The 22,137-nt window shown below is 40.8% G+C and overlaps 1 protein-coding gene across 2 annotated transcripts in view; it reads right to left on the bottom strand.

Annotated features, from left to right (window-relative positions):
* MANBA (mannosidase beta) overlaps positions 1–22,137 on the bottom strand; it is a 100,497-nt gene that overhangs the window by 61,937 nt on the left and 16,423 nt on the right. For both annotated transcript variants that reach the window (XM_054726989.1, XM_054726985.1), the window contains exons 4-7: positions 21,198–21,368; positions 14,473–14,596; positions 2,791–2,966; positions 1,778–1,888 (exon numbers count right to left, since the gene is read on the bottom strand). In XM_054726989.1, coding sequence (XP_054582964.1) covers positions 1,778–1,888; positions 2,791–2,966; positions 14,473–14,596; positions 21,198–21,368 — 582 coding nt within the window. The remainder of the gene's footprint in view (positions 1–1,777; positions 1,889–2,790; positions 2,967–14,472; positions 14,597–21,197; positions 21,369–22,137) is intronic.

Below are 22,137 nucleotides of genomic sequence, written 5' to 3'. Positions count from 1 at the left end.
CATCTTTGAGGGCAGGGCAGTCAATTTGCATATTGCCTCCTTATTGGCTGTGGGTGCCACCATCTTTGAGGGTGGGGCAGTCAATTAGCATATTCCCTCCTTATTGGCTGTGGGCACCGCCATCTTTGCAACAGCGTTTGGGTCAATTAGTATATTTCCTCTTTATTAGATAGGATGCTAGACTGATTGAGGTGATCACTTCCTAAGTTACTATATAAATGTCTAGTCACTATGTTGTACACCTGAAACTAATGTAATAGTGTATGTCAATTATTACTAAAAAAATGTTTTAATTACTTTTAAAAATTAAATTATATAAATTTACAATTAAATAAATTATATTTAAAAACAACAATTAATATGTGAAGTCCAATTCATTTAAAAATATCTACACTAATAATAGACAAATATGTAAATTGACCATACCTCTGCGACACCCCACAGCCAATCAGGAGCGAGTATGCAAATTAACCCAACAAAGATGGTGGGCCTGTGGGCTTCATGGAGGTATGCAGGCATCAAGCGGCCGGGGGCGGGGTGGGTGTCCCTGGGACCCCGCCTGCTTTGAGCCTGTGGCCAAGCAGCCAGGATCCCAGGGATGCCACTGGAGTATCCGGTCCTGTCAGCCTGGCCTGGGGGCAGCTGGAGTTCACAGTCCTTTTTGTTTGTGCAGCCCCTGGACCGGAAGCGGAAACCAAGAGTGCGGGGAGCACCAGGAATTCTGTGAATCGTAGTTCTGGTGGCAGCCCCTGGACTGGAAGCGGAAACCTAGAGCGCAGGGAGCACCAGGAATTCTGTGAATCATAGTGCAGGTGGCAGACGTGTTGCGGGATCTCCTAGACACTAGAGCAGGGGTCCTCAAACTACGGCCCACAGGCCACATGCAGCCCGCTGAGGACATTTATCTGGCCCGCTAGGTGTTTTTGCCGCTGCCTGTCCTGCTTAGCAGCCAACTCGTCCTGGGCCCGCAGTGCGCATGTGTGGAATGTGCGCCGCACTCTCCGACTCCCCTCCTCTCTGAGGGACAGTGAACTGGCCCCCTGTTTAAAAAGTTTGAGGACCCCTGCACTAGAGCAAAGTGAGCCTGGAGCAAGTTACTGTTGCGGGTGGGGGATGGAGGGAAAGCAAAGGTGAGAGACATAAGTAAAATCAGAGTGTCTAGGAAAAATTAAAGGGAAGATATCCTGCAACTTCTAGGAAATCTCCACCAATAGAGCAAAGAAAAAAAAAAAGACCTCTATTATTCTGTGAGCACCAAACCAAACTGGGTTGGGGTCTCAGACAATTCGCTCATATGATTGCAAAGACAGACAGAAACTCGCGGATTGGAGAGGGCTCCCCTGAGGGCTCTCAGATTGGAGAGGGTGCAGGTCGGGCTGAGGGACCCACCCCCGTGCACGAATCTTTGTGCACCGGGCCCCTATTAAATATAATAAGTCCTCAAATGACATCATTTTGTTCAACATCATTTCACTGTTAAGTGTCGTAAGAACTTAACTCTTGTTTTTATCAATTAGCCTATGGTAAAAATGGATTCATTATACATCATTTCACTTAAGTCACATAACTTAATGACGATGTTAGCAAGGACTTACTATACACACAGATACACACACACACACACGCATTTGAATGTCTATAGCTGTTACTCGTAATTATCCCTGAGTGGTGGAGTTACAGGAATTTTATTGGTTTCTTCTTTTTCTACCAAGATCTGTATTGTTATTTTAATAATAGATAAACTTTTTTCACAAAAGCATTTCAAATATTTGCTTACCTTAGCTGATTTTTTAATTGTTAAGCCTCCATTCAGTTTAAAAAGAACTGTCATGTTGTACCCTGTCTGGTTTCCATGTCCATGAGGCCACCAAGTTTCTACAGTAATTTTCTTTTAAGAAAAAATAAAAGTCATTCTAAGTAATCTGTGGCATATTTTCAGCAAAATAATACACTGATTCTGAGCATTTATATCTATTTCTCATAGAAATTCTAGGTTCTAAACAATATAAATCTCCCTCCCTATAGTAGGCCGAATTATATCAATACATAGGTGATAGTTACAAATCAACATGTTAGGAGTGTTACATGGATTAATATGCCAAAAGGGAAGGGGAATAAAAAAAAAAAACAACAACACAGGATAACGTGGAAATTCAGTAAACAACTCTTCCCATTTCTATCACTCAAGCTTACATTTATTCTACATTCTTTAACATTTAGAATTGGACTTTGAGGCTGACTCTTGTTTTAAGCCCAAAAATAGAAATTGTTTTGAGTTCTTACTTTATCTGAACAGTTACTGAATGCTGATTTGCTCTGTCCTCTTCCATTCACAATGATCAATTAGAGGAATTTTTAAAAAGGAAAAAGAAAAGGTAAAATCTAGCCTACATCTACCCATGAAAGATCATGGTATTAGAATTCTGCATGTAAAACAAGCACAAATACTCAAAATAATTTACAAGTACCAAAAATAATCACTATATTTAAATATAATGTTTACAATGTATTTTGGATTTAGAATACTGCAAAAAATTAAAATACAACACGCCTGTCTTCTTGAAAAAAAAAAAAGAATGCCAAGTTTAGCACATATTTTCCATTTCTAGATCTTAAAATCTGGGGAAATCATTCCATAGCTTGCACATAAACAAAATATATGAGAGGTTAAAAGTAAAGGAGAAAAGTAAAAAAGTACATTTTTCTTTGACTCAGACCCTTCTTTCTAACCATTTCTTTTGAATAATATTGCTTTTTATCTCATGCTGCTCAGGAAGTACCATCATTCACCTTGTTAATTTTCACAAAGAGCTTAACAATCCTTTTCCCAGGCCGAAGTTCAACGCTGTATGTCCGCTGTGTTTGCAATTTAGGTATTTCTATGATCACTTGACCAGGGACTGGCTTTGAGCTGACAACATCAAAAGAAGACTCTATGTTGAGATTCCACTGCTGGGCATAGTTGTCTAAGGCAGAAAAAGAAAAAGAAAAGAAAAGAAAAAATGTATATATAAAATATGCTAAGCATTATCCCTGCACTCCTTAGGGTTCACTGAAGAAAAGACCAAAGCATCCCCTAAAACAGTAAGTGCTCCACAAATGCTGCCATGATACAGAAGTTCAGTGGAAATTCTCTTTTAATCTTTAGTTTAATCCTTTATTCTAGAGAAGAATAACTGAAAGTATATATTTTACACATACTCTATTCTAAAAATATTAAAGATGCAAGGAGAGAGCAGGCCAAGGAGGAGCTGTGAGCAGCTCTGCAGGGCGAAGCTAATCATAAGCCATAAAAAAAATTATAAATAGGGCACAAATAGAAAATTGCAAATGAAAAGACAGCATAAATTTTCCAAGGTTGATCTACACTTGTTCCTTTCTATAAAGTAAAAATTCTGAGGGTTTTAAGCCATATAAAAAGGTATAAACTTAGATGTATTTGAAGTAATCAAACATTAAAAAATAGAAATATATTTTAAATGTAGATTGTCTATCCAAGGAATATTTATGAAGAACCTTCTATGTGCCATGCACTTTGCTGAATGATGGGAATGAAATGGTTGACCAGGATGAACTTGGCCCTCCCCACATGAGCTTAGTCTAATGGAAGTGTGATAATATTAGGATGGGAGAAGTAAAAGGTTATTCTGAGAAAATATTCACAGGAAAGAACACCTAACTTACTGAGGGTGAGGGGAAGGCCTTTATGAGAAAGCAGAATCTAGCTGAGCCCAGAAGGATGCTGTAGTGGATAAGTTCAGAGGAAAACAACACGTGTTCTGGGCATGGCAAAAGCAAGTGTAAAGAATCATATAAGCGTGAGCAACTCCATAACAGACTTAGGCAACGATGACACTGGGGAGACCAGCACGACTGAGGAGGCGAGCAGGATTCGGCTTATGCGGGGTCCTGTGAGGAGCCTGGCAACTTCACACTAGATCAATGGGGAGCCATGGAAGATTTTTCATCAGAAAGGATAACATTCTCAGATTTGCTCAGTAGGGGCCCCAGCACAGCAATATTATCGGGATGCAAATGGAAGAAGCAGAGACACATGAAACTTCTACCTTTGCAAAAAGGCAAGTGCCATGTGGGAAATCCAGGAATGGAGAGGAGGAAAAGGAAAAAAAAAAAAAAAAAGAGGAAACAAGGCTGAAGGGGAAAGTTATGGGGAGAAAAGATGAGACAGCTGCCTAAGAAATGGAATTCGGGAGTGGAGTTTGGGGATGGGGCAGCATGTTTCAAGGGGGTTTTGAAGTAGTGTTTTAAGTTACGTATGGACAATATAACCCCTTCCTCCATCACCCACTTAATTTACATTGTTTGTTTCATGTCTCCAGAATTAGATGTGTGCGTGAGTTTGGGGTTTTAAATGCCAAAGTAGAAAAGAGGACCCATGTTTTTGAGGTTACACAGGAGAAAGCAGTGATAAAAATACCCAGAAAGGCAGGATGGGCAGGGTGTCAGAACCACCAAGGAACGTTCTCATTCTGCGGCCACAGAAAGGAGGCGCTGATGCACTTGTTTGTATGATTCCTGGCAAGAAATTAAGGTAGTGCCTATTAAGCGGCTTCTGTTTTTCTTACTGAAGAAGCGATGGGAGAAGGTTATCTGCTGAGAAATATCATAGGGACCCTTCTCCAACAAATAGCAGGGGACTGATAACTTTCCAATTTCATCATCCCACGTTGTAGACTTTACAACTGGCATTCCTTCCAAATGTAGAACCACACCAGACCTGTTCTAAGGATGATCACACCACATCTCATCACTTGTATCTCACAACCAGCCAAAAGTATAGATGGATTTGATCCACACTGAAGAAAACCTAATCCTGGACTTAAGAAGTATTTTTACTTATTGATTGATTCATTCTTAGGAACACAAGTCACTGAGCCTTGAATTAGGTTTGTTCTGACCCAGTCAATTTTGCAGCTTACCCACCGACAGACTCCAAGTTTTTCTAAAACACAGCAAAATATATCAAGACAACTACACTTTTTAGTTAAAGATGCTTTTCTCCTGGTAAGTATATACTAAGTCTCAGTTTTCCCTTCATGGCATTTTTAATTGTTTTTAAACAGAAGCACACACTCCAATCTGATCCAAAGTTGTTTATTTTCTAAAATATCCCTAAATCGCCCTAGCCCGAGCATGTCAAACTCACGGCCCACAGGCTGCATGCAGCCCACAACGAATATTTTTGCGGCCCAGCCAATATAACAGTATGTAAGAAACATTTTAATAAAAATTTAGTTACTTAATTTTTAAAATATCCTGTTATACATAATGATTAATAACGAACTACAATGTTCACTAATGACTGATTACTGTAATCGTGTTGCATTCATTTCCCTTAAGCACCTTACGTGCAGGTGCACCATTTCCCTCCACTAATACTAGCAGCGAACGTTTTAGCAGCCAATCGCCATGTCATTAGTCTTGCACTGACTTGCTTGGTGTGCGCAAAAGGAAATGTTTCGCTTTGGGAGAACAAGAAAAATAGATTTGCATTGCACTTATTAATTTGTGCAGTTATTGTCTGGTAAGTTAATGTTCAAGAAAAAATATTAATTTTTATTAAAATATTCTATTATTTTATGTTAACGATTACTCATTTATCTCAGCCCTTTGTATTCAGCATACCTCTATCAAAATAAATCTACGTTTCTATGAAAATTGAAGCTTTTGTTTTTTTGTGGCCCACATAAATTTAAACCTTATTTATTTGGCCCGTGTTATCCTTTGAGTTTGACATGCTTGTCCTAGCTGGTTTGACTCAGTGGATAGAGCATCAGCCTTCGGACTGAATGATCCCAGGTTCGATTCTGGTCAAGGGCACATGCCTGGGTTGCCATCTCGATCCCCAGTGGGGGGTGTTCAGGAGGCAGCTGATCAATGATTCTCTTTCATCATTGATGTTTTTATCTCTCTCTCCCTCTCCCTTCCTCTCTGAAATCAAGAAAAATATATTTTTTAAAAACAAATAAAATAAAATATCCCTAAATCTTTGATAGCTACATGACCTTTAGATCCCTATCACAGCATTCTCTTATTTTAAGAAAGAATAATAGATTACATTTACCAAGTACTTACTCTGAGCTAGGCTCTCAACATGTATTATCTTATTTAAGCATCACGACATTGCTATAAGGTAAATCTTTTATTATCATCAATAAATAGTCGAGAAAACTGAGGCTCAGAGAAGTAACTTGCCCAAGAGCTTGGATCTGAACAAAGACAGTCAGAAACTAAAGACTGTACACAGCCTCAGCGTTATGCCAATCTCACCCAAATAATTCCCCAAAACTATGTCTCAGTGGTGCTCGGGATTTTGACATTGGGGAGGGGGTCGTATTACATAGGGGAACATTTGTTTTAATGATATCAAGCTATGCTAGGCATCAAATATGTCATTTGGCTCAGTCTTTAACCATAACAGCACTGAGTCACAAAACTTTTGAACTAGAAGTAACTATGTTGATAGAGCACAGAGTCTACTTCACGGTAAATGTTTGGTTCCCTCCAGTCCATAGGCTGGCAAATTATAATCCTAGGGCCAAATCCGACCACCTCTTGATTTACAAATAAAATTTTATTAAGACACACCTGCTATGGACTGAATTGTGTTCTTACACACACACACAAAAAAAATAATCATAGACCCCACAACATGATATCTGGAGATGAGGTCTTTAGAAGGTAAATGAGTTTAATAAAGTCACAAGGGTGGGGCCCTAATCTGATGGGACTATGGCTTTATAAGAAGAGGAGGAACTCTGTCTTTCTCTCCCCACCTGCCTCCCAACCCCACCCTATGTGAAGACACAGAGAGAAAGGTGGCCATCTGCAAGCCAGTAAGAGAGCCCTCACCATAAACTGAATCAGCCAGCACCTTGATCTTGGACATCCCAGCTTCCAGAACTATGAGAAGTCCACTTCTGTTGCTGAAGTCCCCCAGTCCCTTGTACTTTGTATGGCGACCCCAGCAAGCTAAAACAACGGCAATGTTCATTTGTTTACATGTTGTCTCTGGTGGCCTGGGCACACCAATAACAGAGACGAGTAGTTAAAACGAAGGCCATGTGACCCAAAGAGCCTGAAATATCTATTACCTGACCCTTTACAGAAAAAGTTTGCTGCCCTGGCCAGTGTGGCTCAGTTGGTTGGGTGTCATCCCGTGCACTGAAAGGTTGCCGGTTCGATTCCCAGTCAGGGCACATGCCTGGGTTGCAGGCACGATCCCCAGTGGGGGACTTGCAGGAGGCAGCCAATCGATGTTATGCCTTGACATCAATGTTTCTCTCTCTCCCTTCCTCTTTCTCTAAAAAATCAATAAACTATTCTTCTTTTAAAAAGTTTGCTGATCCTTACTCTAGAATATTTCCCCAAAAAGATCATTCTAATCTTTCTTTAATATCTATGACAAAAACCTCTGCCTCACAAAATAGGCTTCCCTTTTTGCTAGCCTTGACTATGATAGTCATTCATTACACTGATTTGAAATCCACTTTTAATTTCCACCTGAAGGCTTAAGGTCTGCCCTCTAGGCACCTCCTACCAACCAGCAACCATCAAGGTCACGCCGGTTCCTTTGCTGCTTCTATCACTTCTGCAGTGCAGAATGAGCAGCCTGTGAGGGCCTCTGGACAAAGGGTGCAATCCCCAAAGAGCCGGCAAAATTCCATGTCTTCTCCCATGGAAAGTTCTAAAGTAAGTCGGCACTCCTCTGGAGCTCATCCTGTTACCTCCCTTCAGTGCCACTAGTGAAAAAACTAAGGCTGTGGAATTAAAAACTCAATATGAAGATTCACAAGCCTATTGTGTCATCATCTAACTCACTAGGCCAACATATTTTGCCCTCTCATCTTCTTCCAAAAAGCGCTCAACCCTTTCTTCCAGAAGCCATGGAGAATTTAAGTCGTTTAGGTTCACAAAGCACATTTAGAGTCTTCAAAAATCAATAATTTTCCTGGTATTATCTGTTTACTTGCTAATTTTAAACTATATAAAATCATATTTCCTGCCCTAGCTGGTTTGGCTCAGTGGATAGAGTGTCAGCCTGAGGACTGAAGGGTCCTGGGTTCGATTCTAGACAAGGGCATATGCCCGGACTGTGGGCTTGATCCCCAGCAGCGGGTGTGCAGGAAGCAGCTGATCAATGATTCTCTCTTATTTTTGATGTTTCTATCTCTCTCCCTCTCCCTTCCTCTCTGAAATCAATAAAAATATTTGTTTAAAAATTATTTTTAAAAAATCATATTTGCTAGTTAATGAGAGAATAAATGATGACCCATTTCCAGAACAGAGCTTCCTATCCGATCTCTCTTAAAGAATACCCCCAGCCCTCCGGAAGTGGAATACAAGGTCATTTCAAAAAATGGGAAAAGTACTAGGCGTGGAGAGAGGAAAGAAGGAAGACTCTTAAATGGCATCTGGGGCTTAAGAACTGGCAGAGAAATGGAAGAACATTCAGGTCAGCCTGGGATGGATCTGCAAACGTTGGTAGATTGCTTATGTAGGATAAAAAGAAGGCGATTCATCTCGTTGGGGCGAAAAGCTCTTCAGAGACAGCTGCCTTGATTAGCTTCGCCCTGCAGAGCTGCTCACAGCTCCTCTTGCCTGCTCTCTTCTTGCACCTTTAATGGATGATGAAAAGCCGTAGTGAAAAGGTAGTCCTGCACCCTGGGAGAAACAGTGACACAGCAAGCTGAAATGACCAAGCCGCAGAATGTTTAAACTCACACGGAGGAGATTTTCCTGGGCTCCTGCTGGAATTAGAGCACAGACTTCAGCAGCTGCTTTTCGAAGCGCTAACAGCTTGCTTTAGCCAGAAAAGCAGGTCCACAGCTGTTTCCCCTTCTTTACTGAGCCGTCAAGATCTCCTTGCCTACTCAGCAGGACGAAATCCTCCAAGATGAAATCCACCAGGCAAAACAGATACAAAACAAAATCCTCCCCCGAAAAAAAACAAAGATAAATTGGTAAATTCCAGAGGGGAAAAAACCTATTTATGCAACAAGGCAGCTAATCAGACGGGAGATTATTCAAGCAACCTACCTCCCCATAAAGGTATTTTCAAAGGTGAATAGTGTCATTTTTATGAGTAAAGTAATTCAATGATGAATGAAAAAGTGATTCAAAGTGAATGCAAGAAAGAAAAATGAATGCATCCAACAAGGCACTAAGCAAGACAGGCAAATCTCTGCTCTTTTGTGGTATTATGTTCTCTGTAGAAAGCTGTAAGCAAAGGGCAGCACTGACCTTCAATACAGGTTTCTATTGTGCGGCCAGGGTAGAGCGGAGAGCTAGGCTCACTCCTTCAACTCAAGGCTAGGTCTTGGAGAAGGGAGGAGAGGGTGCTTTAGGCTGGGGCGGCAGGTCAATTTGAAGAGGGTGGGGAAGGCAGTGTCTGTGAGATGTTCAAGCACAGCTCAAAGATCCTCAGCTGAAGAGGAGGATTCACATGCTGAAAACATCCCTATACTACATTTTCTGACTGTGGTAACAAAAGATTAAACAATGTAGTATTTCATCAGAACATCTATAATAATAAAAGCAAAATATGCTAATTAGACCAAACGACCTTCCAGACGACCATGCTATGACACCCACTGGCACCAAGCCAGCCAAGACGGGTGCGATGCAATTGGTCGGGGCTCGGCCATTGCCCCATAATCGCCCCACAGAGGGAGGCCCAGGCCACCGGCCGGTGGGGCGATCAATCAGGGGGGCTCCACGATCGCCCCAAAGAGAGAGGCCCAGGCCACCGACCGGCGGGCTGGGGCAGGTGGGCGGGGCCTCCCTCTGTAAGGGAAGCCTGGGTCCATGGGTACCTGAGGGAAGCCCGGATCCCAGGTGCCAGAGGGAAGCCAGTGCCAGCAGCCAGGGGAAGGAAGGCCTACTCTTGCACAAATTTCATGCATCGGGCCTCTAGTATCCTATATAATAAAAGGCTAATATGCAAATTGTCCCCACAGGCAGGAGTTTGACGGACCAGGAGTCAGACATGCTCTGACCACCAGGGGGCAGCATGGAAAATGGCAGGCATCGGTGACACAGCGCTGGCAGTGGACAGCAGTGGAGGCACTGCCGGCCCCAATGGGCCCTGACAAGAGCAGGAACGTAGTGGGATGGTGGAGCGGGTAAGCGGGCAGCACCAGGCCAAGGCGGGTGTGAGCAGGGGCCCCGATTACCCTGCCCGTTGCCCCACAGATCAGCCCTGATCACCGGCCAGGCCTAGAGACCCTATCTGTGCACGAATTTCATGCACCGGGCCTCTTGTTTATTATATACTAGTAGCCGAGCACATGAATCCATGCACCAGTAGCTCACTGCTGCCCTCCAGTAGCTCTCCACCCACTGTCCCGCCATCCTGTAGCTCCCCCCGCCCTCCCTCCCCGCCGCCCCCCCTCATAGCTTTCTGCCCTGCCCCCTCCTATAGCTCTCTGCCGCCTGCTTGTAGCTCGCTGCCCCACCCTCCTGCTGATCCGTGATCTGGTCATTACGCAGTCAGTCGTTATGCAGTCGGTCATTACGCTTCATGGCGTAACGACCATTTTCATATTACATCTTTATTATATAGAATTTGGACTGAATATGTTTATGTAACCTTATGAAAAACTCATAAAACTTGACAATCATCATTCCTTCCTGATAAATTTTAGGGCCTAATGCAAACAATTTACATTAGATTACAAGTATGAAAGACCTAGCATAAAGAAAATGATCAATAAATGAATCTCTCTTTCTCTCTCTCTCTCTCATACACACGCCACCTTCACCACCTTCACTAACACCACTACCGCTATACACAGGGCCTGCATTTCTGGCCAGATTATTTGTTTGTAAATGTCCAAATCTCTAGACCTGGGGCATCACCCCCCCTCACACCCGTTGTCTTCTCCCCTCTCCCCTCCCCCCACACCTTGGAAACCCAAGTCCAGCCCAGACTTTCCTTTCCCTTCCCCAGCAGCTAGGGTTAGTCTCCTACCCCACCCCACCCCTGTCCCTAAGGGCAAAGAACAGTAGAATCTTGCTGGGTTTCCATACCTGGTAAAAAGCATCTGAGCTCCCCGTTTCAATGCCCAGGGTCAATCTTTCACTGTTTGCAATACTGAAAACATAGGTGCCCTAAAACAGCTACTGCTATTTAAAACCTGATTAGAATATTTCAGGGCTAAGGCTGAATCATTCAAATAAATATTTTCTAATGAGGTCTTAAAAAAAAGTCACATCAATGAATCAGTACTCTTAATACCTAGAAAAGTGACAAGAGCTAAGACAGTGGTAGGCAAACTCATTAGTCAACAGAGCCAAATATCAATAGTACAATAATTGAAATTTCTTTTGAGAGCCAAATTTTTTAAACTTAAACTTCTTCTAGTGACACTTCTTCAAAATAGACTCGCCCAGGCCATGGTATTTTGTGGAAGAGCCACACTCAAGGGGCCAAAGAGCCGCATGTGGCTCACGAGCCGCAGTTTGCCGACCACGGAGCTGCTAAGAAATAACGGAAGTAATTCTTATTTTCCTTTGAACTCAGCATTTTTTTTTTTAAATACAAATATGTTTTCATTATTTAAGACATTAAGAAGCTGAGCTTAAGACAAAATCAAACAAATGACCACAGGCTCTTGAAAAATGCTAAAGTTCAGTAATGACTTATAAGGACTAAGAATGCAGAAAAGGTACACACACATATAAGGAAAATTAATTCACAGGAATTTCAAGTTAATTTTTTAAAAGTCTAACATTGTTTTCCTGTCATACTATACACAATTATATTGGGAAATTATGGTTGGCCATTTGATCATCAGGGGTAAATTCACTAATTTTAAATTTAAATAGAACATTTGGAAAAGCAAAAATGTTATCTCTTTCTAGCCTCACCAGGGAGAAAGCATAAAATATCACAGAGTCAAATTAGTTTAGCCCTTCAGATTGAGATGACTGGAATTACTAGATAGATTTGTTTTAGCTACTTTTCCCTTACTATAGAAACAATATAAACTCAATATAGAAATTTAGAAAACACAACTGAGCAGAATAAAATTACAAACTATCTATAATATTAATACCCAGAGATTGCTACTGTGTGCATTAGTTTGACCAACCTCATTTCACACTAAATTTTAAAAATTAATATATTTTTAAATAAAAATTAAATGTATCTGTTTTTATTATGAACTAATTTTTGTTTATTTTTAGTAACTCTCACAATGCCTGCTTCAAAGTATGTGTCAAATAAATACATAAAAGTATCCAGCATATATTACCTTATCTCTTTATTAGTTTTCAACTTTAAAACATTTCTATTGAGAAGCATGTACAGACTGTTGAACCTTAGAGGGATGGTAGGGGAGGGTGGGTGGGAAGAGATCAACCAATGAACTTGTATGCATATATGCATAACCCATGGACACAGACAATGGGGTGGTGAGGGCCTGGGCGGGTGGGCAGGGGCGGGGGAGCAGGCTGGAAGAGGTTAATGGGGGGGGGGGGAGGACCTATGTAATACTTTCAACAATAAAGATTTTTTTTTAATTAAAAAATTTCTATTGATTTCAGTGATGAATAAAAAATCGGAAAAATTCCTAGGGAAGTTCCCCTCCTAATGCTTTCATAAATTTATACTTCAATTTTTTAAATTAAAATCTATAAAATTAATCAGAAATATAAGAATCACTACTTAATATGCACAGGGCACATCTTTTGAACAGGAACCATATTTTTCTCTATATTAAGTACAAAATAAACTGCAGTCATAAAACATTAAAAATATAGTTGCTATGGGAAACTGATTATATGACTTTAATTAAATTTTAAGCATCATTTAAATTAATTGATTTAATTCTACTAAAATTCACTGAGTCACTAGTGACTAATAAACTGAACTCTAATGACTCATATTCAAGAAGAAATGTTTAGCTTCATATTTTAAAATGTTAATTAAACTAAAGTAATGTTATTCAAATTTTTTCAGGTATCAGGGTCTCTGGAGCTCAGTCCTTTTTCCTAACCACCTCAAACACTGATTAAGCTTCAAAACTATTAAATAAATACCTTTCTGCACAATCAGACCCCTTCTTAAACTAGACCTTATTATACACAGGGTGGGACAAAAGTGGTTTACAGTTGTTAGTATGGAAAATAATACAATAATTAATAAATAATAATACAAGAATAACTGTTTTGAGTACTCACAACTGTAAACCTCCTTTGCCTCACCCTGTAAACTGAGAAAAACTGTGGGTAGGGATGGGGAAGAATGAACTATTATTTGAATTAAGTAGCCTGACTCAGTTCAGGTTACACCTCTGAAGAATAGTTTGAGAACCACTAGAGAGCTAAAACAGCCACATTTACAGGTGCACGTTAAATGAGATCTTTTAATACCTTTTTAACATTAAAAAATACCAGCACCACCAAATGACCTCCTCAAATATCAACTATTTCTGCCTTTAGAAAACACATATTTGGTTCCACTGAACAGCAGGTTCGATTGAATAGCAACCTAGAGTTGCCAGACCTAAAAATAGCAGGACTCCTGTACCCACACACCACATTCTTGCTTACTGATGTCATCCCGTTAGGTCTGCACAGAACTAACTGAGCATCAAGCATCGTCAGCTACCATTGAAGATCCACCTTCACTCACCCTGATTTCCCCCCCTTCTCAAATCCTCACTGATCCTTGATTTTCTGAACCCTGGGCGCTCCCATCCCAGAAGACCATTACACAATCTGTTTGGTTTGGTAATCGCGTGTATCTCCCCTCTCTGCCCAATCCACATGCGAGAATGAGATTCTTTCCTTCCTATGCCAAACACACACGGTGCTGGGCAAAGCAGTCAACATATATTTGACCAGCTCCTAATTGACTCCCTGACATCTGTGAGATTTCTGAGCTTTTATTCAATGCTTCTTTCTTGTGAATAGCTCCTTCAATGGAATAAGTAGTACACTGTGCCTTACAAAACGTACTTGCCTTCCAGTTTATTTTTAACTCTTAACAAGGCTGGTGTGTCATGGTCTTCAGAGGAGAAGCTGTGCAGTGACAGGAAGTCAGACTGACACTTTCAGCAAACCAAGACCTCGGCACAGTGGCGTTCTGAAAGTGCCCACAGAGGAGGCGGGAAGGAGCACAAACCAGCAGGCCCACTTCTTTCAGGAAAGAACACTTAGCTCAGGAAAACTAGAGCTAATCGCACTTTCGTTCCTTCTATCTTCCTTTCTTTTCAAAATATGTTAAAAGGTATCCACCTGCCTGCCTGCCGGCTTTGTAGTGTAAATGTTTATGACAAATCCCAGTTTGTACACATTTTTCACTTTTTAAAATAGAATGTATCACAAGATTTTTAAAAATAAGTCTCTGAAAAGTAAATCTATACATTCAAATTGCAAACCCAATTCTTGCAACACAAAAGCAGCTCAGAAAAGTAAAGCAAGAAGTCACATCTCTTAGCTTACCGTATTTAGGGGAAAACATGAAGTAGTTCAGGTGACAGATATTATAGGCTTTAATTCTGACATCTTTCCAGATGCCCTGGGTCGGAAAGGCAGGGCCCCAGTCCCAACTAAAGGAACACTGCTCCTGTAATTTCACAGGGGGGAAAGGAGATAAATTCTGATTACCATGAAACTTAAACATTGTTTTTAAAAAAACTTTCCTTTTAAAATAAGTAAAAAAGATAAAAAAAATATTATAAAAGTAAAAATGTTTGCTAAAGCTGCCATAGCAAAATAGCATAGATTGGATGGCTTAAACAACAGACATTTATTTTCTTATAGCTCCAGAAGCTGGGAACTCCAAGATCTAGGTGTTGGCAGGGACGGTTTCTTCTGGAGCCTCTCTCCTGGCTCGCAAACAGTGTCCTCTCACTGTGCCCTCACACAGTCTTTTTTTCCATGCACATGAACACATCCCTAGTGTGTCTCTCTGCCTCCACATTTCCTCTTCTTGTAAGGACCTCATTCATATTGGATTAGGACCTACCCTAATGGTCTCACTTCACTTCTCAGTCGCCTCTTTAAAGACCAGATAGGATTACATTTTGAGTCACTGAGGGTTATGTCCTCAATAGACAAATTTGGGGAGATGAGCACAGAATTAAGTCCGTGTGTGGGTGTGGGTGTGTGGGTGTGTGTGTGTGTGTGTGTGTGTGTGTGTGTGTGTGAGTGTGTGTGTCCTATACACAGGATCTAAAATGGCCCACAATGATCACTTCCTGGCATTCATGACTTTGTGGAATCCCTTCCCCTTGAGTATGGATTAAACCTAGCAAATCACTTCTAACTAGCAGAATACAGCAGAGGTGAGAACTTCCAAAAGCAGGTTATAAGAGACGGCCCCTTTTGTTTGGGGTGCTCTCTCCCACTCTCTCTTGGCCGAGGGGGGAGCCAGCTGCCATGTTGTGAGGCAGCCCTGTAGAGAGGCCCATAGGAGTGAGCTTGGAAGTGAATCTGAGGCCTGTCAGTAACTACACGAGGGAGCTTAGGCACAAACACATCAGGCCTAGTCAGCCTTGAGATGTCTGCAGCCCTGGTCCCCAGCTCAGCTGTAACCCCTTGGGCCACAGACACTCAGCTAAGCCACACATTCCTGACAGAAACTGTGACAATAAATGTTACTTTAAGCTGATAACTTTTGGCATTATTGGTTACACAGAAATAGATAACTACAGAGAATATTGTAATTAATTGGAATAACTATAAAGAATGAGGAAATACATTGGAAGATAACAATATTTATAAATAGGTTTAAGAAACTCTAGCTAGACTTGCCAACCCCTATTTTCCACTAGTATGAATTCAGAAATTCTTGTTTCTGAACTCACAGCCCAAAAACAATCAGTTCATTGGCACAGGTGGCCATTCTTATCCAGCCTGGCGAGTGTCTCTCCCTTCAGACATATTTCAATTTCCATTTTAATCTACAAAAGTTCAAATTCAAAAGCAGGAGATGGTTCCCTTAAAATAAATCCCTTTTCTAGCATTATTTTTCTAATTTATACTTCTTTTTACTAATTACTATTTCTTTTTATTATTGTTGTTATTGATGGTATTACAGATATCTCCCATTTTCCCTCCCTTCACCCCCTCCTCCCTGCCCCTCCAGGTCTCCACTACCCTGTTGCCCATGTCCATGTGCCGAGCATATAAGTATATAAGGCCTTTGGTTTATCTCTTCTTGTCCCCCAAATCCCACATTGAGGTATGTTAGTTCCTTGCTTCAGGTCTTCATTTTGTTCATTAGATTCCACAAACAGGTAAGATCATGTGGTATTTGTCTTTCTCAGATTGGCTTATTTCACTTAGCATAATATTTTCCAGGTCCATCCAGGCTGTCCCAAAGGGTAAGAGGTCCCTCTTTTTTACAGTTGCATAGTATTCCATAGTGTAAATGTCCCACAGTTTTTTTATCTGTTCATCTACTGATGGGCACTTGGGCTGTTTTCAAATTTTAGCTATTGTAAGTAATGCTGCTATGAACATAGGGATGCATAGATTCTTTCTGAATAGTGTTGTGGGGTTTTTAGGGTATATTACCAGAAATAGAATCACTAAGTTAAACAGAAGTTCTATTTTTAATTTTTTTGAGGAAACTCCATACTGTTTTCCATAGTGGTTGCACCAATCTGCATTCCCACCAGAAGTGAACTAGTACTAATTTCTATTTCTAATTTTGAAAGAAAAATTTATTTTCAAAAGACAGTTAATTACAATGTGTGAGACACTGAGTTCGGCTTTTAAAAAGGAACAAGGCCCAGAGGAAGTACTAAGATCTTTCTGAACACGGCCTGAGGATTTGGCCAAACTGTTCTCATTTCAGTATTATTTGCTAAGCGCTGAATTTATCAGGGACAGAAATCAATTTGTTTCCATGACAGGGAAAAACAAAGAATTAAAACCACTTCATAGCATTCCTATCTGTTTAAATTCACCACATAAATATCAGATTCTCATGTTCAGAATGAAACCCATCTCGGGGATACTTATTGGAGAGTTTGTAAATTCAGATGTGTAATTTTTTATTAGGAATAGGGAGAAAGAGGAGGGCAAAAATATTCAACAGCTTCTATAGCAGACTATTTTCCCCACTAAGGGCTACAAATCACTTATATTCATACAACCTCTCCAAATAAAAGTTATCACTTATTCAAAAAATATTTGTGAAATGCTTTCTACGTGTTAGGCTGGGAGTACATCAATGTACAAATCAGACACAGTCCTTGTGCTTATAGTGTTCACAGTACAGCAGGAAACTCAGGCACTGAATAAATGATCACAAATACAAAGGAAACAGACAGGGAACAAGTGGGAGGAGGAGATGTCAAGACAAGATTTCCTGAATAATAGTGACTTTTATATGGAGACTTGAAGGGTGGGTCCCACTTGTCCAGTGTGCTGAGAGGAGAGGGAAGTGAAACATCCCCTTCAAAAGTAACAGCATGTGCAAGAGAGTGTGGTACCTTCCAGGAAATGAAGAGAGAACAATGGGAGGGATGGGAGAAGACTGGAAAAGTGGTTGTGGGCAGACAGAGCTAAAGAGCTCTAGACTTCAGCCTAAAGGCACTGAGAAAAGGTTGAAGAGGTTTTCTGTTGTTGAAGAGTTGTTGTTGTTTTTAATCATCACCCGAGGATGTGTTTAGAGAGAGAGAGAAACATCAATGTGAGAGAGAAATGTTGATTGGCTCCTCTCATAAACGCCTCCGCTGCAAACTTTTGGTGTGCAGGTGACACTCCAACCAACTGAGCCACCTGCCCAGGGCTAGAAAACAGCTGAAGAGTTTCAAGAAGGAAAGTGCTATAATTTTTGTCTGAAAGGAACATTCTGGCTGATGTGTGGGAAATTAACTGGAGGAAGGCAAAAGAGGTTGTAGGGATACAAGTCAGGGGACTGGGCAATATTTCATGCAAGAAATGATGACACACTGAACTCAAGCATGGCAGTAGAAATGGAGCGTGGGCAGATCGAGAGCCACTGAAGAGTTTTAAGTAACATTCAAATCATCAAAAGGACTTAGTCGTGGACTGGAAGAGGGGGAAAATGAGAGGGAGGTATCAAAAATAACTCCTAGGTTTCTGGCCTGAGCAGCTGTCCTGTATGGTATTCCATTCAGCAAGACAGGGCGCCGTGGGAGAAGGGCTTAGATCTGCAGGGCAGTGTTGGGCACACTGAGCCTTGGGTCCGTATGAATCAGCCAAGTGAAGATGCCAAATAGACAGCTGAATATCGGGTCTGGAATTAAAGAGAGGTCCAGACTGAAAATACAATATTAAGAGTCACTGGAGCCCGGCCGGCGTGGCTCAGTGGTTGAGCATCGACCTATGGTTAGATTCCCGGTCAGGGCACATGCCTGGGTTGCAGGCTCGATCCCCATGTGAGGCATGCAGGAGGGAGCCAATCAATGATTCTCTCTCATTATTGATGTTTCTCTCTCTCTCCCTCTCCCTTCTTCTCTGAAATCAATAAATATATATATATTTTTTTAAATAAGTCACTGGAAATTCAATTGGTTATTGAAGAAATGAAGATAAATTAAATGAAATAGACTAGAGAGGGTACAAAGTAAAAGGAAAAAAGTGTCTAGAACAAAGAGAAAACTGAAGAGTACGACTTTTAGGAGGAGAAAGCTGGTCTAGATAAAGAGACTTAGCAGGAATGGCCAGAGATGTAGATGGAAAGCAAGAAGGATGGTGTGGAATATTCCCAAGAGGGCAGGTGAGATGATAGGTTCCACCATCCAAGCTGGCCAGAGAAGGGAGCAGAGATAAGAAGGGACTTGTGTTGGTGCAGAGAAAGCAGAGGGGTCAAAGAATAGATGGAGAGTAACATATCCTCATTATATCCACCCCCACCTCTGTCCCATTAACTTTATACACTGAGTGGCCAGATTATTATGATCTCTGAATGCATAATAATCTGGCCACTCAGTATATATATATATATGAGGCCCGATGCATGAATTCGTGCATGGGTGGGGTCCGGCCAGCCTGGCCAGGGGGAGGAGACATGGACGGTTGGCCGGCCTGCCTGCTGGTCGAACTCCTGGTCGAGGGGACAATTTGCATATTAGCCTTTTATTATATAGGATATACACTAAGTGGCCAGATTATTATGCGTTCAGAGATCATAATAATCTGGCTACTCAGTGTATAAACTAAGCTGAGGCATTTTGTCAGTTACACACTTACAGGTCTGTAATTACAGAAATAAGTCTCCAAAATAAATAATATCACAATTGGAAGAGCTACATAGCACCTTAGAGTATGGAAAGTGCATCTACATTAATATTTCAGTGTATCTTCAGAACAATCAGGAAGGAAGGGAAGGGATTAGCTCCATACACAAATGATGGACTTGCCTAAGATCCCTCTGGGTTTGTAAAGCCAGAATTCAGATCCAAAATTCCTGACCTGGTCTCCAATTCAGGTCTCTTCCCACTGGATCAGATCAACCTAGCCAGAAACACCAAGATGCAACTCATTTGCTGGCAAGTTTGCCCCAAGTTTAGTTCCACACACTATGAGAGCAGAAACCTGGGTCTGATTCCTGGTATCAGTGATGAAGGATTTTGTTCTATCTAGTTAACTTGAAAGCGTGGTTTAAATGCCACAAAGTGACCAGCGGGTAGAGGGAAACTACTACATAGATATAGGTAGAGCATGTAACCTTTTCACGTTGGGATCCAGGAAGTCCTCATTTTGAGAGAAGGTGAAAGATGGAAAAGGAGAGGGGAAAGAGCAACCTCCAGTATTAAAACTGCTGTGCCATTTGAAGCCAAAGGCAAAAAACAAACGCTGATGTTTAAGCAGAAGTGTAAGTACACAAGTGTTCCATGGGATGCCTGACTGCTCGGGCACACACTGTCCAGTTACAGCCATGTGAACTCATGGCTATCGACACAAATCTGGGGAGGCTGAGTCAAAGAGATGGGGGTATAATTATGGCCTTCGTGCTTATCTTAAGGAAATGTGATTGAACGGTACGTTATCCAGCCTACAGAAAGGTGCTTAACGTAACCAATCAGAATTTATTAACGAAGGTTCTGGTCAACGAGCCGCTGAAAAAAATACACTTAGTATCTTCACACTGAAACGAGTGATTACATTTGTCGTTCAAATTAAATGCCACGTCGTCAAAACATTTAAAGTAGAATTCTCCTGGAATGCAGTAATCCCACTTCTCGGTATAGATTAAAAAAAATTGAAAGCAGGGTCTCAAAAGAGATATTTGTATATCCGCACATAGCAACATTATTCAAAATACCCAAAGGTGGAAGCAATGTCCATTTACAGACAACTGAATAAACAAATTGTGGTCCATACATACAATGGAATATTATCAAGCTTTAAAAAGGAAGGAAATTCTGACATATGCTACAACATGGATGAACCTTGAGAACATTATGGTAAGTGAAATAAGGCAGTCATAAAACAAATACTGTATGATTCCACTTATATGAGATACCTAGAGGAGTCAAACTCACAGAAACACAAAGAATGGTGGGAGTCAGGGGCTGGGAAAAGGGGGAAATGAGTTATTTTTGAATGAGTATAGAGTTTCAGTTTTGCATCATGAAACATGTTCTGGAGATTGATTTCAAAACAGTGTGAATATGCTTTGTACACTTAAAAATTGTTAAGATGGTAAATTTTATGTTATATGTATTTTACCACAATTAAAATAATTTTTAAAATAAAAAGCTAAATATCACATAGAATACTAATCCAACCATAAACTAGAATCAATCCAAGTCATCTAGACTGACATCAGACTCAGAGAAAAATCCTCGTATGACTTTTGTTATTTTTTTTTATATTTTATTAGAACCTACCAGTAAAATACAAGAACATGTCAACAAATATATTAATATTTTCAGAAGGCTCCCTAGTAACAAGAATCACTAATAAATATGAACCTTACAGTCTGGTGAAGAGTTTGATAAATCTAAGTGTTGAAAAATAATTTGTGAAGGTACATTACCAGTCACCTATTTGACTTCTTTTTATGATGTCACGTAAGTTCTGAAGCATGCGTCAAGGAAAAAAAACTGACAAAGACAAAAATTCTCCACAAAAATTCATATACTCTTTCGGTTCTTTTATTTTTTTTTTTTAGTTTTTCAAATCCCACAAAGGGGGCAAGAAAGGTTAAGATTAAGTCTCCCATCCATTTGCAAGACCATTACCTTTCGAATAAAGTTGACATGGCATTCTCCGTTCTGCACACTGGGAGGGCAGTCTGGGGGCACCTCGTAGCCAATGTGAGCCCTGCTCTGCTGGGCCGCATACAGCACTGGTGACTGGAAACGCAGCTCAAGGGAGTTTAGGGCTTTGACCACATGGGTAACATCAAAATTCTGAATTAAAAGGAAAGAACAAATGTGGAATCAGTCTCGTGGGTAACATTTTAGATACAGGAATATATAAGATGGAAGAAGAGATGCATATAACAACTGAAATCTTTAGAGTGAGCCTTTTTTTAAAATATATTTTTATTGATTTTTTTACAGAGAGGAAGGGAGAGGGATAGAGAGTTAGAAACTTCAATGAGAGAGAAACATCGATCAGTTGCCTCCTGCACACCCCCTACTGGGGATGTGCCCGCAACCAAGGTACATCCCCTTGACCGGAATCGAACCTGGGACCCTTCAGTCCGCAGGCCGAAGCTCTATCCACTGAGCCAAACCGGTTAGGGCTAGAGTGAGCCTTTTTGAAGGAGAAAGCACTTTTCCAAAATAGTATATCTAAGTGGCCGACTTTTAGCTATAACTGAGTACATTCTCCTGCCCAAATGTGGATTTCTAGGTTTCTTCTTCTGTTTTTATTGTCAGATGATAGTCCTAGTGAACAGGGCACGTAGAAAATATATTTAGCTCTGTAATGTCTGCTCTGGCTATTTGCATATGGCCTTGAACTGTCAAGGATTTCCTAGACGCTTCATGACAACCTGACTCTTTGCTATAAATAGCGTGCATTTCTAAGTCATAACTTATTTTTGTTTTAGAAAGACTACCCTTGAAAGGGAAGAGAGATCAAAATATGATCTCATAGTGCCATTATTCCAGAAAGGAAAGAACATTTTCTTTTAAAATGGTGTGTCAATTGTCACTTCCCATGAAACTCTGG

Source organism: Eptesicus fuscus, chromosome 2 (genome assembly GCF_027574615.1).
Source record: "Eptesicus fuscus isolate TK198812 chromosome 2, DD_ASM_mEF_20220401, whole genome shotgun sequence".
Taxonomy (NCBI): Eukaryota; Metazoa; Chordata; class Mammalia; order Chiroptera; family Vespertilionidae; genus Eptesicus; species Eptesicus fuscus.
The sequence above is the reverse complement of the archived record's forward strand: the minus strand, read 5'-3'. Positions and strand labels throughout refer to the sequence as shown.